Source organism: Eucalyptus grandis, chromosome 9 (assembly GCF_016545825.1).
Source record: "Eucalyptus grandis isolate ANBG69807.140 chromosome 9, ASM1654582v1, whole genome shotgun sequence".
Classification (NCBI taxonomy): Eukaryota; Viridiplantae; Streptophyta; class Magnoliopsida; order Myrtales; family Myrtaceae; genus Eucalyptus; species Eucalyptus grandis.
Genome location: NC_052620.1, coordinates 32,157,875 through 32,175,795, shown reverse-complemented (window position 1 = coordinate 32,175,795; position 17,921 = coordinate 32,157,875). Strand labels below are relative to the sequence as shown.

General features: G+C 44.4%; 2 protein-coding genes across 2 annotated transcripts; both read left to right on the top strand.

Annotated features, from left to right (window-relative positions):
- The first annotated feature begins 2,401 nt into the window (after positions 1-2,401).
- Positions 2,402-8,407, top strand: LOC104419322 (ABC transporter B family member 15-like). Its single transcript, XM_039301444.1, has 8 exons — positions 2,402-2,640; positions 2,796-2,850; positions 2,970-3,148; positions 3,531-3,988; positions 4,168-4,708; positions 4,833-5,403; positions 6,471-6,793; positions 6,897-8,407. Exons 1-8 carry the CDS (start codon positions 2,440-2,442, stop codon positions 8,256-8,258), a joined length of 3,690 nt encoding a protein of 1,229 aa, XP_039157378.1. The 5' UTR covers positions 2,402-2,439; the 3' UTR covers positions 8,259-8,407.
- A 2,078-nt stretch (positions 8,408-10,485) lies between these two features.
- On the top strand, positions 10,486-15,745 carry LOC104419319 (ABC transporter B family member 15). Its single transcript, XM_010030950.3, has 7 exons — positions 10,486-10,833; positions 10,968-11,022; positions 11,280-11,458; positions 11,811-12,268; positions 12,448-12,985; positions 13,103-13,993; positions 14,126-15,745. The coding sequence occupies exons 1-7, from the start codon at positions 10,525-10,527 to the stop codon at positions 15,488-15,490; spliced, it is 3,795 nt and encodes a 1,264-aa protein (XP_010029252.3). The 5' UTR covers positions 10,486-10,524; the 3' UTR covers positions 15,491-15,745.
- Positions 15,746-17,921: the final 2,176 nt, after the last annotated feature.

Below are 17,921 nucleotides of genomic sequence, written 5' to 3'. Positions count from 1 at the left end.
CGCCAGCTTTATTCAAGTGGTGATCTGATATCTGCTGCCATATTTCAACAATTGATCACGTCAATGCTTCCTATCTTGTTGTCGATCATAGAGTCCTAACCTTTGGACTCATTGATAGCTAATCATATGTTAATATCCCAATGATATGAGCATGTGATTCCGCCTGACTTTTATCAACCCTCCAACTGGCACATGTTAGTACAGTCAACTTTAAATGTCTAACACCTTTAATTTAGGCGAAAGAAAGTGCTACATTCAAGCTGTGAGCGGGAGCCTGTGTATTTGGATGCTCGATCTTGACCATTAAGAATGATGGACGATCTTTCCTAATCAAATACACTTTCTCAAATGGATTGTTGATTTGATTTGATTTGCTTTGCTCAGCGGGGAGAGGCTCAAACTTCTTGTATATTCCGAACTGCTGGGCCTGCAGTTTGACCTCTTTTTATTTATTTATTAATAAATTATTTGGGGTATAAATTCGTAAAGAAAATACAGAACTATTTACAACCTCTCGGGAATATATTAGGAAGACTACTTTCATCCTACGTCATCATTAAAGAACCTCGCATCATGAGTTTATTTAGACCCTCTACTTATTATGACAATTTAATATGGTATGGCAATCACATTTAGCCCTAAATTTTGTCTTGCGTGTGAGGTTTCCCCTCATCAGCTCCACACACAGTTCTTGATTTGGTTCGCACGTGAGATGAGGTATTAAAATATTCAACATCATCAATCAATTGAATTTTATGTGGACCTTATAAATTTTACCCCCCCTTCGCCTATTTACTTAAATTTTTTAGTCGAATAATCTAACATCTTTTATCAAAATCCAAGAAGTGTCAATGCTGGTCTTCTGTCTACGTGAAAGACTTAATCCCACGGCTTGTACCAAGGTGACTTACCCGACAAAATACTTTTTACCGAAGGTTGGCTCTTCGTCTTTTTTATATGTATCGGGTTTTGTATTGGGTTGGAAAGAAGACGACTATAATGACAACAACTATAGGTACAGGAGACAACAAATTCAATTTAACTTAAAAGACTAAGACAAATAAAGGATAACTGCATCATGAATAGGGAAAAGTAACATGTGTATTGTTTGCAGTGTTTTTTTTCCCGTCCTTTACAATAATCCCGTCGTCGGCTATTTATAGTTAGACTGAGTAGATAACTGTTGTAATAGTTATTATTTCAAATTTAAATTATTCCTGGGCCATTTGCAATGTTTTCTAATAACTACATCGCATTATCCACAGGATGGTCGAAGCTTGGTATCAGCGAGTGCCTCAACAACTTGTCTATCCCTGATCTCATTAGTTCTCGAATTGTAACTGATGCCGGACCGTCGGTAACCGCAATTATGGTCATCTACAAATTCCCTCCAAATCCGCGGGCCAACCGTCTAACGGAGTTTGGTGGGTCTTATCGGTTGGTTGCAGCCCATGAAGATCACTTTCTAGTGTCAACGCTTCCCTTCAATTTAAGCCCAAGAAAGTTCTCAATCCGAGGTGCGACGTCTTTTAGTCAGAAATATATTAGGAGCCGCCACGCCACGCCGGCCACAGTGAGCGGGAGCAGTTTGCGAACTCTGTGATGGTCCAATGGGAGGTTTGGATACATGATCCTCTTATCCATTAAGAACGATGGATCCTCTTTTCCTAAATTAGTTTCACCATCTCAAATGGATTGTTGATTTGCTTTGCTCAACGGGGAGAGGCTGAAACTCCATGTGTATATTCCGTAACTGCTGGGCCTCCAATTTGACCTCTCCTTATTTCTTTTTTATTATAATTGTTTTGTGCTATAAAATGATAAAGAAAAGACAACCATTTACAACCTTTAGGAAAATATTATGAAGACAATATTCACAACAAGACCTCATAAAAAAAGACTGAATAGCCTGACTAAATATCTCGATTCTTGAGTTTATACTATTTATTAATCTGAAATTTCGGATTTGATAATTTGACATGGTGGCTGAATCAATTTCATTTGCCGTCCTTAGTCTGGCTCACTGTTCTAAGGGATTAATATGGACCTAATATTATTTCATCTCCATTTACATATTTACTTAAATTTTTGAATCGGACAATTACACTGTCTTAATCAAACTCCAAGTCGCTGATCGGGTTAGGGCAGAAGTTATGATTGACCCGCACATTTATCGGGCGGCGTCTTTCAAGCACTGAACGATGGAAGGTGGAATATTGTCCTTAAGCGTCACTAGTGACGCTCCCTGGGAACACGTGCTAGCTAGGTTTTGACTTTGCTTTAGCGTGACAAAATCGTACTCGTGCTTGTACTTTTCCCCCAAAGTGCTGGGCTTTCCCTCAACCCAATATATACACGCATGGTATATCGAACCATTCCATGTATTTCTCAAACGAGCTCATCCTCATCGCTTGAAAGCATCATTGGGAGGCGAAGAAGATGAAGATTTTTGGGTCTGTAAGGTCCATTTTCAATCACGCAGATGCCGCGGACAAGTGGCTGATGGCCCTGGGGCTTCTTGGGGCGGTTGGCGACGGCATCTCCACCCCGTTCGTATTGTTCCTTTCGAGCCGACTCATGAATAATATAGGCGATGCGCCATCTCTAGACAAAGATCAATTCACGCATGTCATCAACAAGGTAACGTATTTGCTTTTGAGTTAAGGACTCAAGATCAATAATAAGTGCCTTTTGAAATTAGTATTTATTTATTTATTTATTATTTTGGAGGAAAAACGGTAGAGAAAAGTTGACGTGGAGTTTCCCTTTTGGCAATTTTTGTGGGGTGGTTGCAGAATGCATTGTCCCTGGTCTACGTGGCTTGTGCACTATTCGTCGCTGCTTTTCTAGGTGAGCTTTTTCGTCTGCGGCAACCACAACGTAATTATTAAATTCACAAGATACATATGCACTATTCGTGATCTCATCTTCATAAGATTTCCATCTTTCAATGTCTTTTTTATTATCAGAGGGGTACTGTTGGACGAGAACGGGCGAGAGGCAAGCCTCACGGATGAGGTCCACGTATCTGAAAGCAGTGCTAAGGCAGGACGTAGGCTATTTCGACTTGAACGTCACCAGCACGTCCGAGGTCATCACGAGTGTTTCCAACGATACCCTCGTGATCGAAGATGCTCTTAGTGACAAGGTAACGAGCGATCCAATTTTTAACCACATCAATAAAAAGTAAAGTTAAAACAGAGCAAAATTCATTTAACAACTATTGATATTGTCTTTCGAGAAAAGTTAATCCAAATACACCTAATCTCAAAGTATTGCAACTTTTTTTAACGGCATGGTAATTATATGGTGAAATTATAATGATCTAACATGTTGTTTGCGTGAAATCATACACAGTATGATGGGAAATAATCAAAATTTGACACTAATGGACCTAGCGGTCGGGAGCCCCTTCAGTTCATTGCCAATGTCCTCAGAAAAGAAAAGGAGTGATCAAGAGATAAAATTCCATATAGATATAACCATGACATTACTATAGTAATTTTACTTGTGTGTGTGGATATTTTCAGGTGCCAAACTTTTTGATGAACACGTCCACATTCATTGGGAGCTATGTAGCAGCGTTCCTCCTGCAGTGGAGACTTGCCCTTGTGGGCTTTCCCTTCGTGGTGCTCCTCGTAATCCCTGGCTTGATCTACGGAAGGACTCTAATGGGACTAGCAAGAAGAGTCGGGGAAGAGTACAACAAGGCAGGCACAGTTGCAGAACAGGGCATATCCTTCGTCAGAACAGTTTATGCCTTCGTGGGCGAGAGCAAGACCATGAGCGATTTCTCTGGAGCGCTTGAAGGGTCGGTCCGATTGGGGTTGAAGCAGGGCTTGGCCAAAGGCCTGGCCGTTGGGAGCAACGGGGTTGTGTTTGGGATCTGGGCATTCATGGCTTACTATGGTAGCAGAATGGTCATGTACCACGGCGCAAAGGGCGGTACTGTTTATGCCGTCGGAGCTGGCTTAGCCGTCGGGGGATTGTGAGTATCGACACATTACTTTTTTTTTTTTTTGCCAGGAACTTTTTGATTGATGAGGAACCTTCATTCCTTTCTAATCTTTCGCATTATAATAAATATGGCGTGTCTGGTGCATGGAGCCAATAATTGATGCACTTTTATCATGAATAACTTACTAATTAGTGCCCTTTAACTAATAGAGCATTTGGCGCCGGTTTATCGAATTTGAAGTACTTTGCTGAAGCCATCTCTGCAGTGGATCGTATCGCGGAGTTGATCAATCGAGTCCCCAAGATCGATACCGACAACATGGAAGGGAAGATCATCGAGAAAGTTTCCGGTGAAATCGAATTCAAGCACGTGGAGTTTGCATACCCGTCGAGGCCTAAAAACTTCATCTTCAGGGACTTCTGCGTGACGATACCAGCGGGAAAGTCGGTTGCTCTTGTGGGCAGCAGCGGTTCTGGGAAATCTACGGTCATCTCTTTACTGCAAAGGTATTATGATCCTCTCAATGGAGAAATCCTTCTGGATGGAGTTCCCATTGATAAGTTGCAGCTTAAGTGGTTAAGGTCGCAGATGGGCTTGGTGAGCCAAGAGCCGACATTATTTGCCACCACCATAAAGGAGAACATCCTCTTTGGTAAGGAAGATGCCACCATGGAAGAGGTAGTTGAAGCAGCCAAAGCTTCCAATGCACATAATTTCATCTCTCAATTGCCTCAGCGATATGATACGCAGGTGCATTTTGAATTCGGGTTTTCTGTCGGTTTTTTCTAAGTCCGTCTGGAGTATTCAATTACACCTATGGCTCTTTATGGCGATATTTCAATAATGATCGTATGCGTAAAATACATGTTGATAGGTTGGAGAAAGAGGCATTCAAATGTCTGGAGGACAGAAGCAGAGAATTGCCATTGCAAGAGCTATAATCAAATCCCCTCGAATTCTCCTCCTTGATGAGGCAACCAGCGCTTTGGACTTGGAATCAGAAAGGATCGTTCAAGAAGCCCTTGAAAAAGTCGCGGTTGGGCGAACCACCGTCATCGTCGCTCATCGGCTATCCACCATCCAAAATGCCGACGTCATTGCTGTTGTCCAAAATGGGCAGGTGATGGAAACCGGCTCGCATCAAGAGTTGATCCAACGTGAAGAAGGCATATATTCTTCCCTCGTGCATCTTCAACAAACGGAGAGCAAGAGAACTCAAGACGAAAGTCGGGTCACAACCACAAGGTCACCATACTCTCCTAAAATCGACTTTACAAGCGATCCCACTGCTTCCATCTTCAGCTCAGCTGACATTGCAGAATCAATTCAAGAATCAACAGGGAAAGGGAACACAAGAGAAGGCCAGAGAATCCAAACTTCATTGCTTCGAAGATTATTAGCTTTCAGTCGCCCGGAATGGAGACAAGTAGCCACGGCATGTGTTAGTGCGGTCTTTGTTAGGGAAATCCCTTATGATGTTTTGAAGATGACAAAATAAATCAAAGGCTACTAACATGTTTGATGGTTGAGTAATAGACCATGCAGATAATAGAACATGTAAAGGATATTATCAAAGTCTGAAGACTGCCAGACTCAAGACTCAAAGTCTGAAGACTGCCAGACTCAAGACTCAAAGTCTGAAGACCGCCAGACTTTAGTATCAAAGTCTGTTCTACCTTAGAAGTCTGTCAACTCTGACTAATTCCAGATTGAACGTGAATGATGAACCAGAAGACAGACTCTATCTTGAAGCTGAACCAGAAGATAGACTCTATGCTGAAGCTGAACTGGGTACAGATTGTAAAGTCTACAGACCCAGATTGTAAAGTCTAGAGACTCAGATTGTAAAGTCTCAAGACTCATATTGTAAAGTCTCAAGACTCAGACTTTACATCCAGATTCAATGAATCGTAACTCAAGCCCAATCATACAACGGCTAGTGATCCGGTTTGGATTCCACATCAAGATTGATTTGATTGAAGACAAGATCTTTCTATACGAAGAAGCTTTACTTATGGAAACCAAGATTTCGTTTGTATGGGCGATCGGAATCAATTTGGGATTCTACCTTTGTCACTCAACGGCTACCAAATCTTCTAAGATACGGAGAGCTGTCCAATGGGTATATTGGAAGACGATTCTCCGGGATGCTGTCCAACGGTAGTTTGGAAGTGGAGGAGTATTTAAGAAGATCATGGACCGATGAGCAAGTAAGAGACGGAGCGTAGAATTTATAATTCCAAAGTCTAAGCGACTTTAGATCATATACTTGTCTCTTGAGAGCTTAAACGTTTGTAATCGTGAGAGAAATACCAAGAGAGTGACTTAGTGAGATAGTGTGATCTACTAAGTATTTGCACTCGGAGTTGTAATCTCTTGTTGATTGCATAGTGGAATCCAGCCAAGAAGGCTGTTATCGTGGGAGAGTGGACGTAGGCTTGGATTAAGCCGAACCACTATAATTTCTGTGTTCTTATTCTCTTCCCTAACTCCTTTATTTTGTTCATACTAGCACTCTCAGTCTTATGTGGTGCCATTCAACCGGTGTTCGCTTTCTTGATGGGGTCGATGATATCGGTCTTCTTCCTGACAGATCATAATGAAATTAAGGAGAAGACAAGGACGTACACACTGTGCTTTGCAGGGTTCTTCGTGTTCTCCTTGCTGATCAACACGGCTCAACACTACAATTTCGCCTATGTTGGGGAGTATTTGACTAAGCGGATCCGCCAGATGATGCTAGCGAAGATTCTGACTTTTGAGGTCGGTTGGTTCGATCAAGATGAGAACTCGAGTGGCGCCGTTTGCTCTAGACTTGCCAAAGATGCCAATGTGGTACGTCATGTAATTCGAGATGTTTTCATTTCATGGAAAGCTTCATGAGAATTGTTGCCATTTGAATATGCTTGTTTATCATCAAACAACATAATTGTTGCAGGTGAGATCCTTAGTAGGCGACCAAATGTCTCTCCTTGTACAAGCCATCTCAGCAGCAACCATAGCCTGCATAATGGGACTACTGATTGCGTGGAGGCTTGCCATTGTCATGATAGCCATCGAGCCGCTCATCATTGTCTGCTTTTATGGAAGAAAATCCCTGCTCAAGGGCATGTCGCAGAAGGCCATTGAAGCACAGAATGAGTGCAGCAAGTTGGCTGCTGAAGCAGTGTCCAACCACAGAATAATCACTGCCTTCTCTTCCCAAGAAAGAATCCTGAAGATGCTGAGCAAGGCCCAAGAAGGCCCGCTGAGAGAGAACAAGAGGCAGTCATGGTTTGCTGGGTTCGGGCTTGGTGCATCCCAGTGCCTTACCAAGTGCACATGGGCTTTCGACTTTTGGTACGGCGGGAAGTTGGTATCGCAGGGCTACATCACCTTCAAAGAGGTTTTTCAGACTTTCCCGATTTTGATCACCACTGGGAAGGTCATCGCCGATGCTGGAAGCATGACCACCGACATCGCCAGGGGCTCGGATGCCATGAAGTCTGTCTTCGCAGTCTTGGACCGTGAAACGAACATCGAGCCTGACGACCCACGAGGCCTCAAACCTGAAAAGATATCGGGCCATGTGGAAGTTCGTGATGTGGACTTTGCTTATCCAGCTAGGCCCGATGCAATGATCCTAAAGGACTTCTCTATCGATATCGAGGCGGGGAAGTCGACAGCGTTGGTAGGTCAAAGCGGGTCCGGGAAATCGACCATCATCGGCCTGATCGAAAGATTCTACGATCCACTTCGAGGGACGATCAAGGTTGACGGCCGAGAAATAAAATCATATCATCTCCGATCTCTGAGACAGCACATAGCCTTGGTCAGCCAGGAGCCAGCACTATTTGCTAGCAGTGTGAAGGAGAACATCATCTACGGTGTTTCCCGTGCAATCGATGAGACGGAGATCATCGAAGCCGCTAAAGCAGCAAACGCACATGGCTTCATCTCGGGATTAAAGGACGGGTACAACACCTGGTGCGGCGACAGAGGCGTGCAACTCTCTGGCGGCCAAAAGCAGCGCATCGCCATTGCTCGGGCCATACTGAAGGACCCGAGCGTGTTATTGCTGGACGAGGCGACGAGCGCGCTCGACGGGCAATCGGAGAGGACAGTGCAAGATGCATTGGAGGGCTTGATGGTGGGCAGGACTAGTGTGGTGGTTGCTCATAGGTTGAGCACCATCCGCAATTGTGATGTGATTGCAGTGTTGGAGAAGGGCAAATTGGTGGAGAAAGGGACTCACTCTTCTTTGTTGGCTAAGGGTCCTGGAGGAGCTTACTACTCTCTAGCTAGCTTGCAAATGCCCTGACATTGCTGTGTGACTACTTGAATTTCAGTCCATAATGTTGATTATATCTTCTTCTTTTTTTAATACAAGAACTTGCTATAATCATCTAAAGTATAGAGCTCAATACTTGTATCTTTTTGTTCTCTTAATGTAACCCATGGTTTGGGACCTGTAGCAGGATTAGTCATCCCGTTTTTCTTCCTTGTCAGTAAAATTCATTAGCTATCAAATTTCATTTCTCTGAATTAAGTTAATATCATAATAATAAATAGTTGGATCTACTATAGATTCCATAAGAGTAAAATTCATGTTCACTCCGGATTTTCAATTTTGTTATAATTTCTGTCCGGTGATGCATGAATTTAAGTTTATTTAATTTCATTTTATCAAGATAATGCGGCACTTATCTCGTGGCAGTGTTTGGAGTGGGGTCAGTCAGAGTATATTCCATGGGATTTTCAACTTTCTTGTTCCCTCATGTTTTGCGGCTATGTGTTTCTTTTCTTCATATGCACATTCAAGTGGTAATAACTATCACACGGCCTTTTCACAATCCACACATGTCTTGTCAAAATAAGCTTTAGTTAGATTCTTATTCGATGGGTTTGTGTTTTCTTCGAATGAACATATTATTTAGAAATGACGCAGTGGTTCTTAATTTAAAATTGTATATTAAAATTTTAAAGGTCCTGCATTGCAATTCAATTGGAATTAAATTTGGTCTTAGTTTGTTTTGCAAAATCTTTTTTAGAAAAATATTTTCTCATTTATTAGTGTTCAGATTATTTAGAAAAATGAATTGACGAAAAATTGTCTCTTAGTTGACAAAAAGCCTATTCTTAAATTTATGAAAATAATATGATTAAACATTGGCATTTAAATCAGGGACCATGTGCTTGAACACCTCAACACCCATTCGCAAATTCTTGATAGCGGGCCTAGGTCTAGATGCCTCAGCTAAGTCCATTGGAGCCAGCCCAAATTCATTGAGGCCAGGCTCAAGTCTAAAGAGCTGGGCCCAAGACCTCAATGCCCATGACTAGTGTCCCACGCTTGAGCCCAAATTCACAAGGTTGGGCTCAGGATGCCTACACTCATGCTACCACCCTGGTCCATAGAGGTCTTGGTCCATAGAGGTTAGGCAAAGAACCTTGGTGCCCATGCTCGGTCCTCAACGCCTAGGCTTGGGCCCACAGAAGCGGGGCTAGAGATCTTGGTATTTGAGCCTAGCTCCCCGATATTCGAGCTTGAGTCCACTAAGGTTGAGCTTGAGATTCCTATGGTTGTGCCCGGGTCCATCCACCCTTTTGAAAATCCCTAAAAAAAATTAATGATCCAAAATAGACGTCACTGAGACTTCACTCGTGGTAGGATTGATTAAAGAGTAAAAATATACAATAATATAGATCAATCAATCCAATATCTTTATCAACATTTCCTAAAGTGTTATTTCTTTTTTCCTTCAAATTGAAGAAGTCTCCATGTTCTTTGCTTTTCTATGAGAATCATCAAGATTCGAGTATTTTAGTAAATTTAATGATTCGAGTATTTTAGTAAATTTAATGATAAAGATTCTAATTTAAATTTCTACATAGTGTACATTACTTATGACCTCTTTCTAAAGTTTAGCATTGTAATCTACAATTCTTTAGTTTAAGTTTTCTTAGGGGAATTCTTTGGTCAAAGTTTGTGAATTCTTTATAATAAACCTTTTGAGTTGGGCAATACAACGTTGTTTATTGAAATCAAGTCACCTATTAGATCATTGCAGAAGTGTTTTATCACTTCACCCTTTGAGTTGGTTAGTAAAAAACTCATTTTTTGCATATTCATCGAGTCCAGTCACCCTAATAGGCACATTGAAGTGTTTTATCACTTCATCCTAGATGTGAAAGGTTACTATACCCACCTATCCGGTGTTATTCACTTTTGAAAAAGTGAGGGGGAGTCTACCTTCCCCCCAATGGCCTTCAAGTTCCCAAGCAAATATTTTCCTTCCCCATCATGAAGGGAATACCCAAGTCTTTTAAGGACATGCTTGGCTCTGAAAAATATTATGCTCCTTCTTTGAAACACTTAATTGATAAATGGGGTTTATTGTCCCTAAGCGTCACTAGTGACGCACTGCAACAAAATTGGACTCATGCGATGACTTCTTGCACAAGCTTTGACGTTAAAAAAAGACCACCAATGTCATCTCTCAACCCAGTAAATTCTCCGAAAGTTCTGACCAAAAAAAAAAAATTCTCCTAAAGTGACGGGCTTCTCTCTTCCACTATAAATATACATGCAACAGACACACTCATCCTCGTCACTTAGCAACCATCATCGGAAGGTGAGGGAAGACATGGGGCGCGAGAGAGACACGAGCGGAGTGATCAAAACGAAGAAGATGAGGAGGATTGCTGGACCAATAAGCTCCATTTTCAAGCATGCAGATGCCGCCGACAGGTGGCTGATGGCTCTAGGTCTGATCGGGGCGGTCGGCGACGGCATCTCCACGCCGTTCGTGCTGCTCCTGTCGAGCCGCCTCATGAACAACATAGGCAACGCACCGTCTCTGGGCGAAGGCCAGTTCCCTCGAGTCATCGACGAGGTAAAGCTTTTTCTCTCGGAATAAGGGACCCGCGATACGATGAACGTGGAAATTGCCCTTCCGAACGCACTGTCAAATGTCATTATTGCGAAATAACGTGGATCTTCCTGTTGGCAATGTTTGTGGGTGGGCAGGACGCACTATCTCTGGTCTACATGGCTTGTGGACTATTTTTCGCTGCTTTTCTAGGTAAGCTTTTCATTTGTGGCGACTATTCGCAATCGCGATTGGTCTCGAAACAAAAAGCAATTACTCTCTCTAGTAGTGCACTTAAATTAGAAAGTGCTTATTTTCGAATGCTGGCCATCCACTATTGTTTTTTATCAGACAGGAAGAGTAAGATACAAAAGTATTCGGTTGCTTAATTGTATTCGTACGGTAAATACGTGCTAACCCATCATCTCATCTCATCTCGATAAGATTTTACTTCAATGTCTGTGTATCAGAGGGGTATTGTTGGACGAGGACGGGAGAGAGGCAAGCCTCGAGGATGAGATCCATGTACCTGAGAGCAGTGCTAAGGCAAGACGTGGGCTATTTTGACTTGAACGTTACGAGCACGTCCGAGGTTGTCACGAGTATCTCCAACGACACGATTGTGATTCAAGATGCTCTCAGTGTTAAGGTAATAAGCAACCTAATTTTCAGCCACGCCATAAAAGTAAAGTTTAAAACAAGAGCGCAATCCGATATTTGGAGAGCAAAGAAGTTGCCCTAGTGGCGGCCGTATGGACTTATATACAAGAGGGGTGGAATGCATGACATCATGCACGTGACATCACGCGTGTTATAGTAGAAAATTACCAAAATTTGGCACTAGGCACCTAGGGGTCAGGAGGCCCTTCCGGTCCATTAACAATGTCCTAAGAAAAGGAAAAGGCATGATCAATTGATAAATTTTCATTTAGATATAACCATGACATTACTCTGGCAATTTTTTTTTTTTTTGGGGTGTGTGTGTGTGTGGATATTTTCAGGTGCCAAGCTTTGTGGTGAACACATCCACATTCCTTGGGAGCTACATAGCAGCGTTGCTGCTCCAGTGGAGACTTGCCCTAGTGAGCTTTCCCTTCGTGGTGCTCCTCGTGATCCCGGGCTTAATCTACGGGAGGACTCTAATGGGGCTAGCAAGGAGAGTTAGGGAGGAGTACGACAAGGCAGGCACGATTGCAGAACAAGTCATATCCTCCATCAGAACGGTTTATGCCTTCGTTGGTGAGAGCAAGACCAAGAGCGATTTCTCTGGAGCGCTTGAAGGGTCGGTCAGATTGGGGTTGAAGCAGGGCTTGGCCAAAGGCCTGGCCATTGGGAGCAACGGGGTTGTGTATGGGATTTGGGCCTTCATGGCTTACTACAGCAGCAGGATGGTCATGTACCACGGCGCTGAAGGCGGTACTGTTTATGCCGTTGGAGCTGGCTTAGCCGTCGGAGGATTGTGAGTAACGAGTATTCCCACTTTTCTGTTTTTTCAAATAACATTTTGCACTGATGAGAAACAGTCCTTCGTTTTCTATGTTCGCGTTATAATGAGTATGGTTTGATAGGTTCGTGTGGAGCCTATAATAGATGCACTTTCTAGTCATGAATAACTCACTGGTGCCCCTTTATAAACAGAGCATTTGGCACCGGTTTATCGAATTTGAAGTACTTTGCCGAAGCAATCTCTGCAGTGGAACGTATCACAGAGGTGATCGATCGAGTCCCCAAGATTGATACCAACAACTTGGAAGGGAGGATTGTGGAGAAAGTTTCCGGGGAAATCGAATTCAAGCATGTGGAGTTCGCGTACCCATCGCGGCCCAACATTGTCTTCAAAGACTTTTGCCTGAGGATACCGGCGGGAAAGTCAATTGCTCTTGTGGGCGGTAGCGGGTCTGGGAAATCTACGGTCATCTCTTTATTGCAAAGGTTTTATGATCCTCTCAATGGAGAAATCCTTCTGGATGGAGTTCCCATTGATAAGTTGCAGCTCAAGTGGCTAAGGTCACAGATGGGCTTGGTGAGCCAAGAGCCAACATTATTTGCCACCACCATAAAGGAGAACATCCTATTTGGTAAGGAAGATGCCACCATGGAAGAGGTAGTTGAAGCAGCCAAAGCTTCCAATGCACATAATTTCATCTCTCAAATGCCTCAGGGATATGATACGCAGGTGCATTTTTATTCGGGTTTTCTGTCGGTTTTTCTGAGTTCATTGCAAACGTATTTAATTACACCTATGTTTCTTTATATTCGAGTTATGATCATATGCGTAAATATATGTTGATAGGTTGGTGAAAGAGGCATTCAAATGTCTGGAGGACAGAAGCAGAGAATTGCCATTGCAAGAGCTATAATCAAATCCCCTCGAATTCTCCTCCTTGATGAGGCAACTAGTGCTTTGGACTTGGAATCGGAGAGAATCGTTCAAGAGGCCCTTGAGAAGGTTGTGGTTGGGCGAACCACCATCATTGTCGCTCATCGGCTATCCACCATCCAAAACGCCGATGTCATTGCCGTCGTCCAAAATGGCCAGGTGATGGAAAGTGGCTCGCATCAAGAGTTGATCCGATTTAAAGGAGGTATATACTCTTCCCTTGTGCATCTTCAACAAATGGAAAGCAAGAAAACTCAAGACGAAGCTCAGGTCATATCCCCAAGGTCACCGTCCTCTGCTAAGATCGATTCTACAAGGGATCCTACAGCCTCCATCTTCGGCTCAGCCAATAATGCGGAATCAGCTCAAATGTTAACAGAGAGAAGGAACACAAGAGAAGGCCTAAGATTTCAAACTTCAATGCTTCGGAGATTATTATCTTTCAGTCGCCCAGAATGGAAACAAAGAACGTTGGCATGTGTTAGCGCTGTCTTGGGTGGTGCCATTCAACCGGTGTTTGCATTCATGCTGGGGTCGATGATATCGGTCTTCTTCTTAACAGATCATGATGAGATTAAGGAGAAGACAAGGACGTATACATTGTGCTTCGCAGGGTTCTTCATGATCTCGTTGCTGATCAACACGTCTCAACACTACAATTTCGCCTATGTTGGGGAGTATTTGACCAAGAGGATCCGTGAGATGATGTTGGCGAAGATTCTCACTTTTGAGGTCGGTTGGTTTGATCAAGACAAGAACTCGAGTGGTGCTGCTTGCTCTAGACTTGCCAAAGACACCAATGTGGTACATCACATAATCTGAGCTGTTTTCATTTCGTGGAAAGCTGAATGAGAATTGTTACCATTTAAATATGCTCTGTTTATTGTCAAGCAAGATGATTGTCGTAACGAGACTGGTTCTTGATATGTTTTGCAGGTGAGATCATTGGTAGGTGACCAAATGTCTCTCCTTGTACAAGCCATCTCAGCAGTAACCATAGCCTGCATAATGGGACTTGTGATCGCATGGAGGCTTGCCATTGTCATGATAGCCATCGAGCCACTCATCATTCTCTGCTTTTATGGAAGAAAAACCCTGCTCAAGGGTATGTCGCAGAAGGCCATTGAAGCACAAAATGAGTGCAGCAAATTAGCTGCTGAAGCAGTGTCCAGTCACAGAATGATCACTGCCTTCTCTTCCCAAGAAAAAATCCTGAAGATGCTGAAAAAGGCCCAAGAAGGCCCCTGGAGAGAGAGCAAGAGGCAGTCATGGTTTGCTGGGGTCGGGCTTGGTGCATCCCAGAGCCTTACCAAGTGTACAATGGCTTTCGACTTTTGGTACGGTGGGAAGTTGGTTACGCAGGGCTACATCACATACAAGGAGGTTTTCGAGACTTTCATGATTTTGCTCTCCACTGGAAAGGTCATTGCCGATGCGGGAAGCATGACCACTGACATCGCCAGGGGCTCGGGAGCCATGAAGTCTGTCTTTGCTGTCTTGGACCGCGAAACGAACATCGAGCCTGCCGACCCACAAGGCTTCAAACCTGAAAAGATATCGGGCCATGTGGAAGTTCGTGATGTGGACTTTGCTTATCCAGCTAGGCCCGATGCGATGATCCTAAAGGGCTTCTCCATCGATATTGAGGCGGGGAAGTCAACAGCCTTGGTAGGTCAGAGCGGGTCTGGAAAATCAACCATCATTAGCCTGATCGAGAGATTCTATGATCCACTCCGAGGGACGATCAAGATCGACGGCCGAGAAATAAGATCATACCATCTCCAATCTCTGAGACAGCATATCGCCCTGGTCAGCCAAGAGCCGACACTATTCGCTGGCACCGTGAAGGAGAACATCATATTCGGAGTTTCTTCTGCAGTTGACGAGATGGAGATCCTCGAAGCCGCTAGAGTGGCAAATGCCCATGGCTTCATCTCAGGATTGAAGGACGGGTATGACACTTGGTGCGGCGACAAGGGCGTGCAACTCTCCGGCGGCCAGAAGCAACGCGTCGCCATAGCCCGGGCCATACTGAAGAACCCAAGTGTGTTGCTGCTGGACGAGGCAACGAGCGCGCTCGATGGGCAATCAGAAAGGATGGTGCAAGATGCATTGGAGGACCTGATGGTGGGCAGGACTAGTGTGGTGGTGGCCCATAGGTTGAGCACCATCCACAACTGTGATGTGATCGCAGTGTTGGAGAAGGGCAAATTGGTGGAGAAAGGGACTCACTCTTCTTTGTTGGCCAAGGGTCCTGGAGGAGCTTACTACTCTCTAGCCAGCTTGCATGTGACTACTTGAGCATCATTCGGCAATGTTGACTATATCTTCCTTTTAATACAAGAACTTGCTCTAATTGTCACACCCTACAACTATCAAGAATGAAGGATGACATGGTTGTTCTTCCATTCGAAGAACGCAGCCTCAAATTATCAAAATCCAATTGCAAAAAATGCCCCCCGTTGATATCGTTTTTATACTACTCATCACTAGGGAAAGAACTTGAAAAAGATTGGAAAGTATAAAGTGAGCAACCACAGCTCAGTGAGTAATACATATCTTCTAAGCGGATTAAACATTCACTATATACATGTCATCCATGGAAGATAGCAAGGTTCTTGCGAGTGGATTTTCGGAGATCTAGCCATCCGATTTAGCTGAAAATTGGAGGATAGCTTCCTCTTACTACCCTCTTCCTTTCTACTGAACGGATTTGTTTGGGTTGGTCTACAGCTCGAGATCACACTAACCCTAAAGATTCTACTGTTCTGCTTCTTTGGTGCGCTTTTGCTCGGTGTGATGGTTCTGCTGCTCAATGTGGTGGCTCGGCTGCTCAACTCGGTGAAGTGGTTTGGCTCGGTGGTGGTTCGGCTGCTTGGTGGGTTCGGCTGCCCGTCTCGGCTTAGTGGTCGTTTGGCTGCTCGGTGGTGGCGTGGCTACTCGTCTTGGCTCAGGTGGAGGCTCTGCTACTCGGTGTGGTGGATTAGTTGCTCAACTCGGTGTGGTGGGTTGGCTTGGTGGTGGTTTGGTTGCTCGTCTTGGCTTGGTGGTGGTTCGACAGCTCAACTCAGTGTGTTGCGCGACCGGTTCTTGCGCCTTACTGGTTTGCTCTCGGCAGTGACTACTAAGCCTTTTTCGAGCTAAAGCGACACTCATTCTTGTACTTGGTGTTGCTAAGCTCCTCCCTGGTACACTATTTTGCTTCGTCGATGGCTCTCTGTGGTAGTGGATAGGCTGCATACCAAGTGTTTGATTTAATTCCTGTGCCATGACTGGTCCGACTGGCACTTCCTGAGAGGCCTAAGATGCTACGGGCACTTCTTTGAGCCGTAACACCTTTGCTCCAACTCAATCCAGCCCTTCTAAGGCTGGTTCCATAGTTCATTTTGGCAAACAGCAAGTGCCTCGTAGGGCCCCCTCACGTTCGGGGCGCTCCAGGGGAAGAAGCCGCGATCGAGCCTCCTCCAAGCGACCAAGTGGTTCTACCCGGCAAAGATAGGATCCAAAACATTCTCCCACCCGAACATGGGCCAATGTTGCAAAGTTAGTAGCGAAAGGATACAATCTTGCTTACTCCCCGTCCACTTTGGTGGATGGCAAACTGGTTGTTCATCTTGCGGAGGAAGTCTTGGAGGCTTTTGATCCCAAATGGCATGAATGCCTTATTGGTTACTATGTGGGGAAGAAGCTTCCCTTCAAACTAACGGAACAAACTTTGATGTGAACTTGGGGCTCCAAGCTTGTAAAAGTGATGGTGGACAATCAAGGCTTCTTCCTCTTTCATATTCTGGACCCAGTGTTCCGGCGGAAGATCTTAGAAGATGGACCCATCACGGTGGCGAGAATTCCTCTCATTTTGCAGCAATGGAGGCCACTTATGGACTTGAAAAAGGACAAGCAAGCCGCCGTTCTGGTCTGGATTAGGTTGAATAATCTCCCTCTTGATTTGTGGTCGGCTCTGGCTATTGGAGGCATTGTTAGTACTGTTGGGAAACCTCTCTATGTGGACCAATACACGGAGCATACGAAGGTGCTTTCCTTTGCAAGAGTTTGTATTGAAATTTATGCCAATCAACCTAGATGTTCTACCGTTGATGTGGTCTTAAACGGAGTCTCGTGCTCAATTGCAATTGAATATGAATGGAAGCTAGCTGAATGTCCATCTTATGGCACCTTCGGGCATAGGTGTGAGGTTACCACTGCTGTGGCCAATATGGGTAGAGGGGAGGTTCCAAATCAGGCTGCCTTAGTCATGCCTGCCCCTACTCAGGATCCCGCTTCGGCTTCGGTCATGGTGGAGAACCTGCAGGCTTCACATCTTGGTTGGAACTTGGTGATAGGGAAAAAGAGGAAGCCCTCATAATTGAAGGATCATCCTTCAATCCAGCCGACCTCTTCTGCTAAGGTAGGCAACTTGATGAAGCTCAAAGGCTCTGCTTGGGATCAACCTCTCCCCATGTCCACAATTCGGAAGTCATTGAGGAGTGCAATTGTTTCGAGGTTAGCATCCCCTCCAAGCCCTTTGACGAAGAGACCTAGCTCACTGCTGGAGGTTCCTACCTCCCTCCTTGAAGAGGATAAAGACCAGACCGTAGCCTCCAACTTCGGTCCTAATACTTGTAGGGATTCCGTGCTTTCAGACAGCTACTTTAGCTGAGACGATGATTTGCTCTCACCTATCTCATCCCTGAAGGCTCCTACCTCTTCAAGGAAGGTTGACACCATCCAAGAG

Coding starts and splice junctions, on each gene's coding strand:
- LOC104419319 (XM_010030950.3), top strand. CDS start 10,525: ATGCAACAGACACACTCATCCTCGTCACTTAGCAACCATCATCGGAAG. Junction 10,834..10,967: donor TCCCTCGAGTCATCGACGAG/GTAAAGCTTTTT, acceptor GTGGGTGGGCAG/GACGCACTATCTCTGGTCTA. Junction 11,023..11,279: donor ATTTTTCGCTGCTTTTCTAG/GTAAGCTTTTCA, acceptor TCTGTGTATCAG/AGGGGTATTGTTGGACGAGG.
- LOC104419322 (XM_039301444.1), top strand. CDS start 2,440: ATGAAGATTTTTGGGTCTGTAAGGTCCATTTTCAATCACGCAGATGCC. Junction 5,404..6,470: donor AGTAGCCACGGCATGTGTTA/GTGCGGTCTTTG, acceptor TGTTCATACTAG/CACTCTCAGTCTTATGTGGT. Junction 6,794..6,896: donor TTGCCAAAGATGCCAATGTG/GTACGTCATGTA, acceptor TAATTGTTGCAG/GTGAGATCCTTAGTAGGCGA.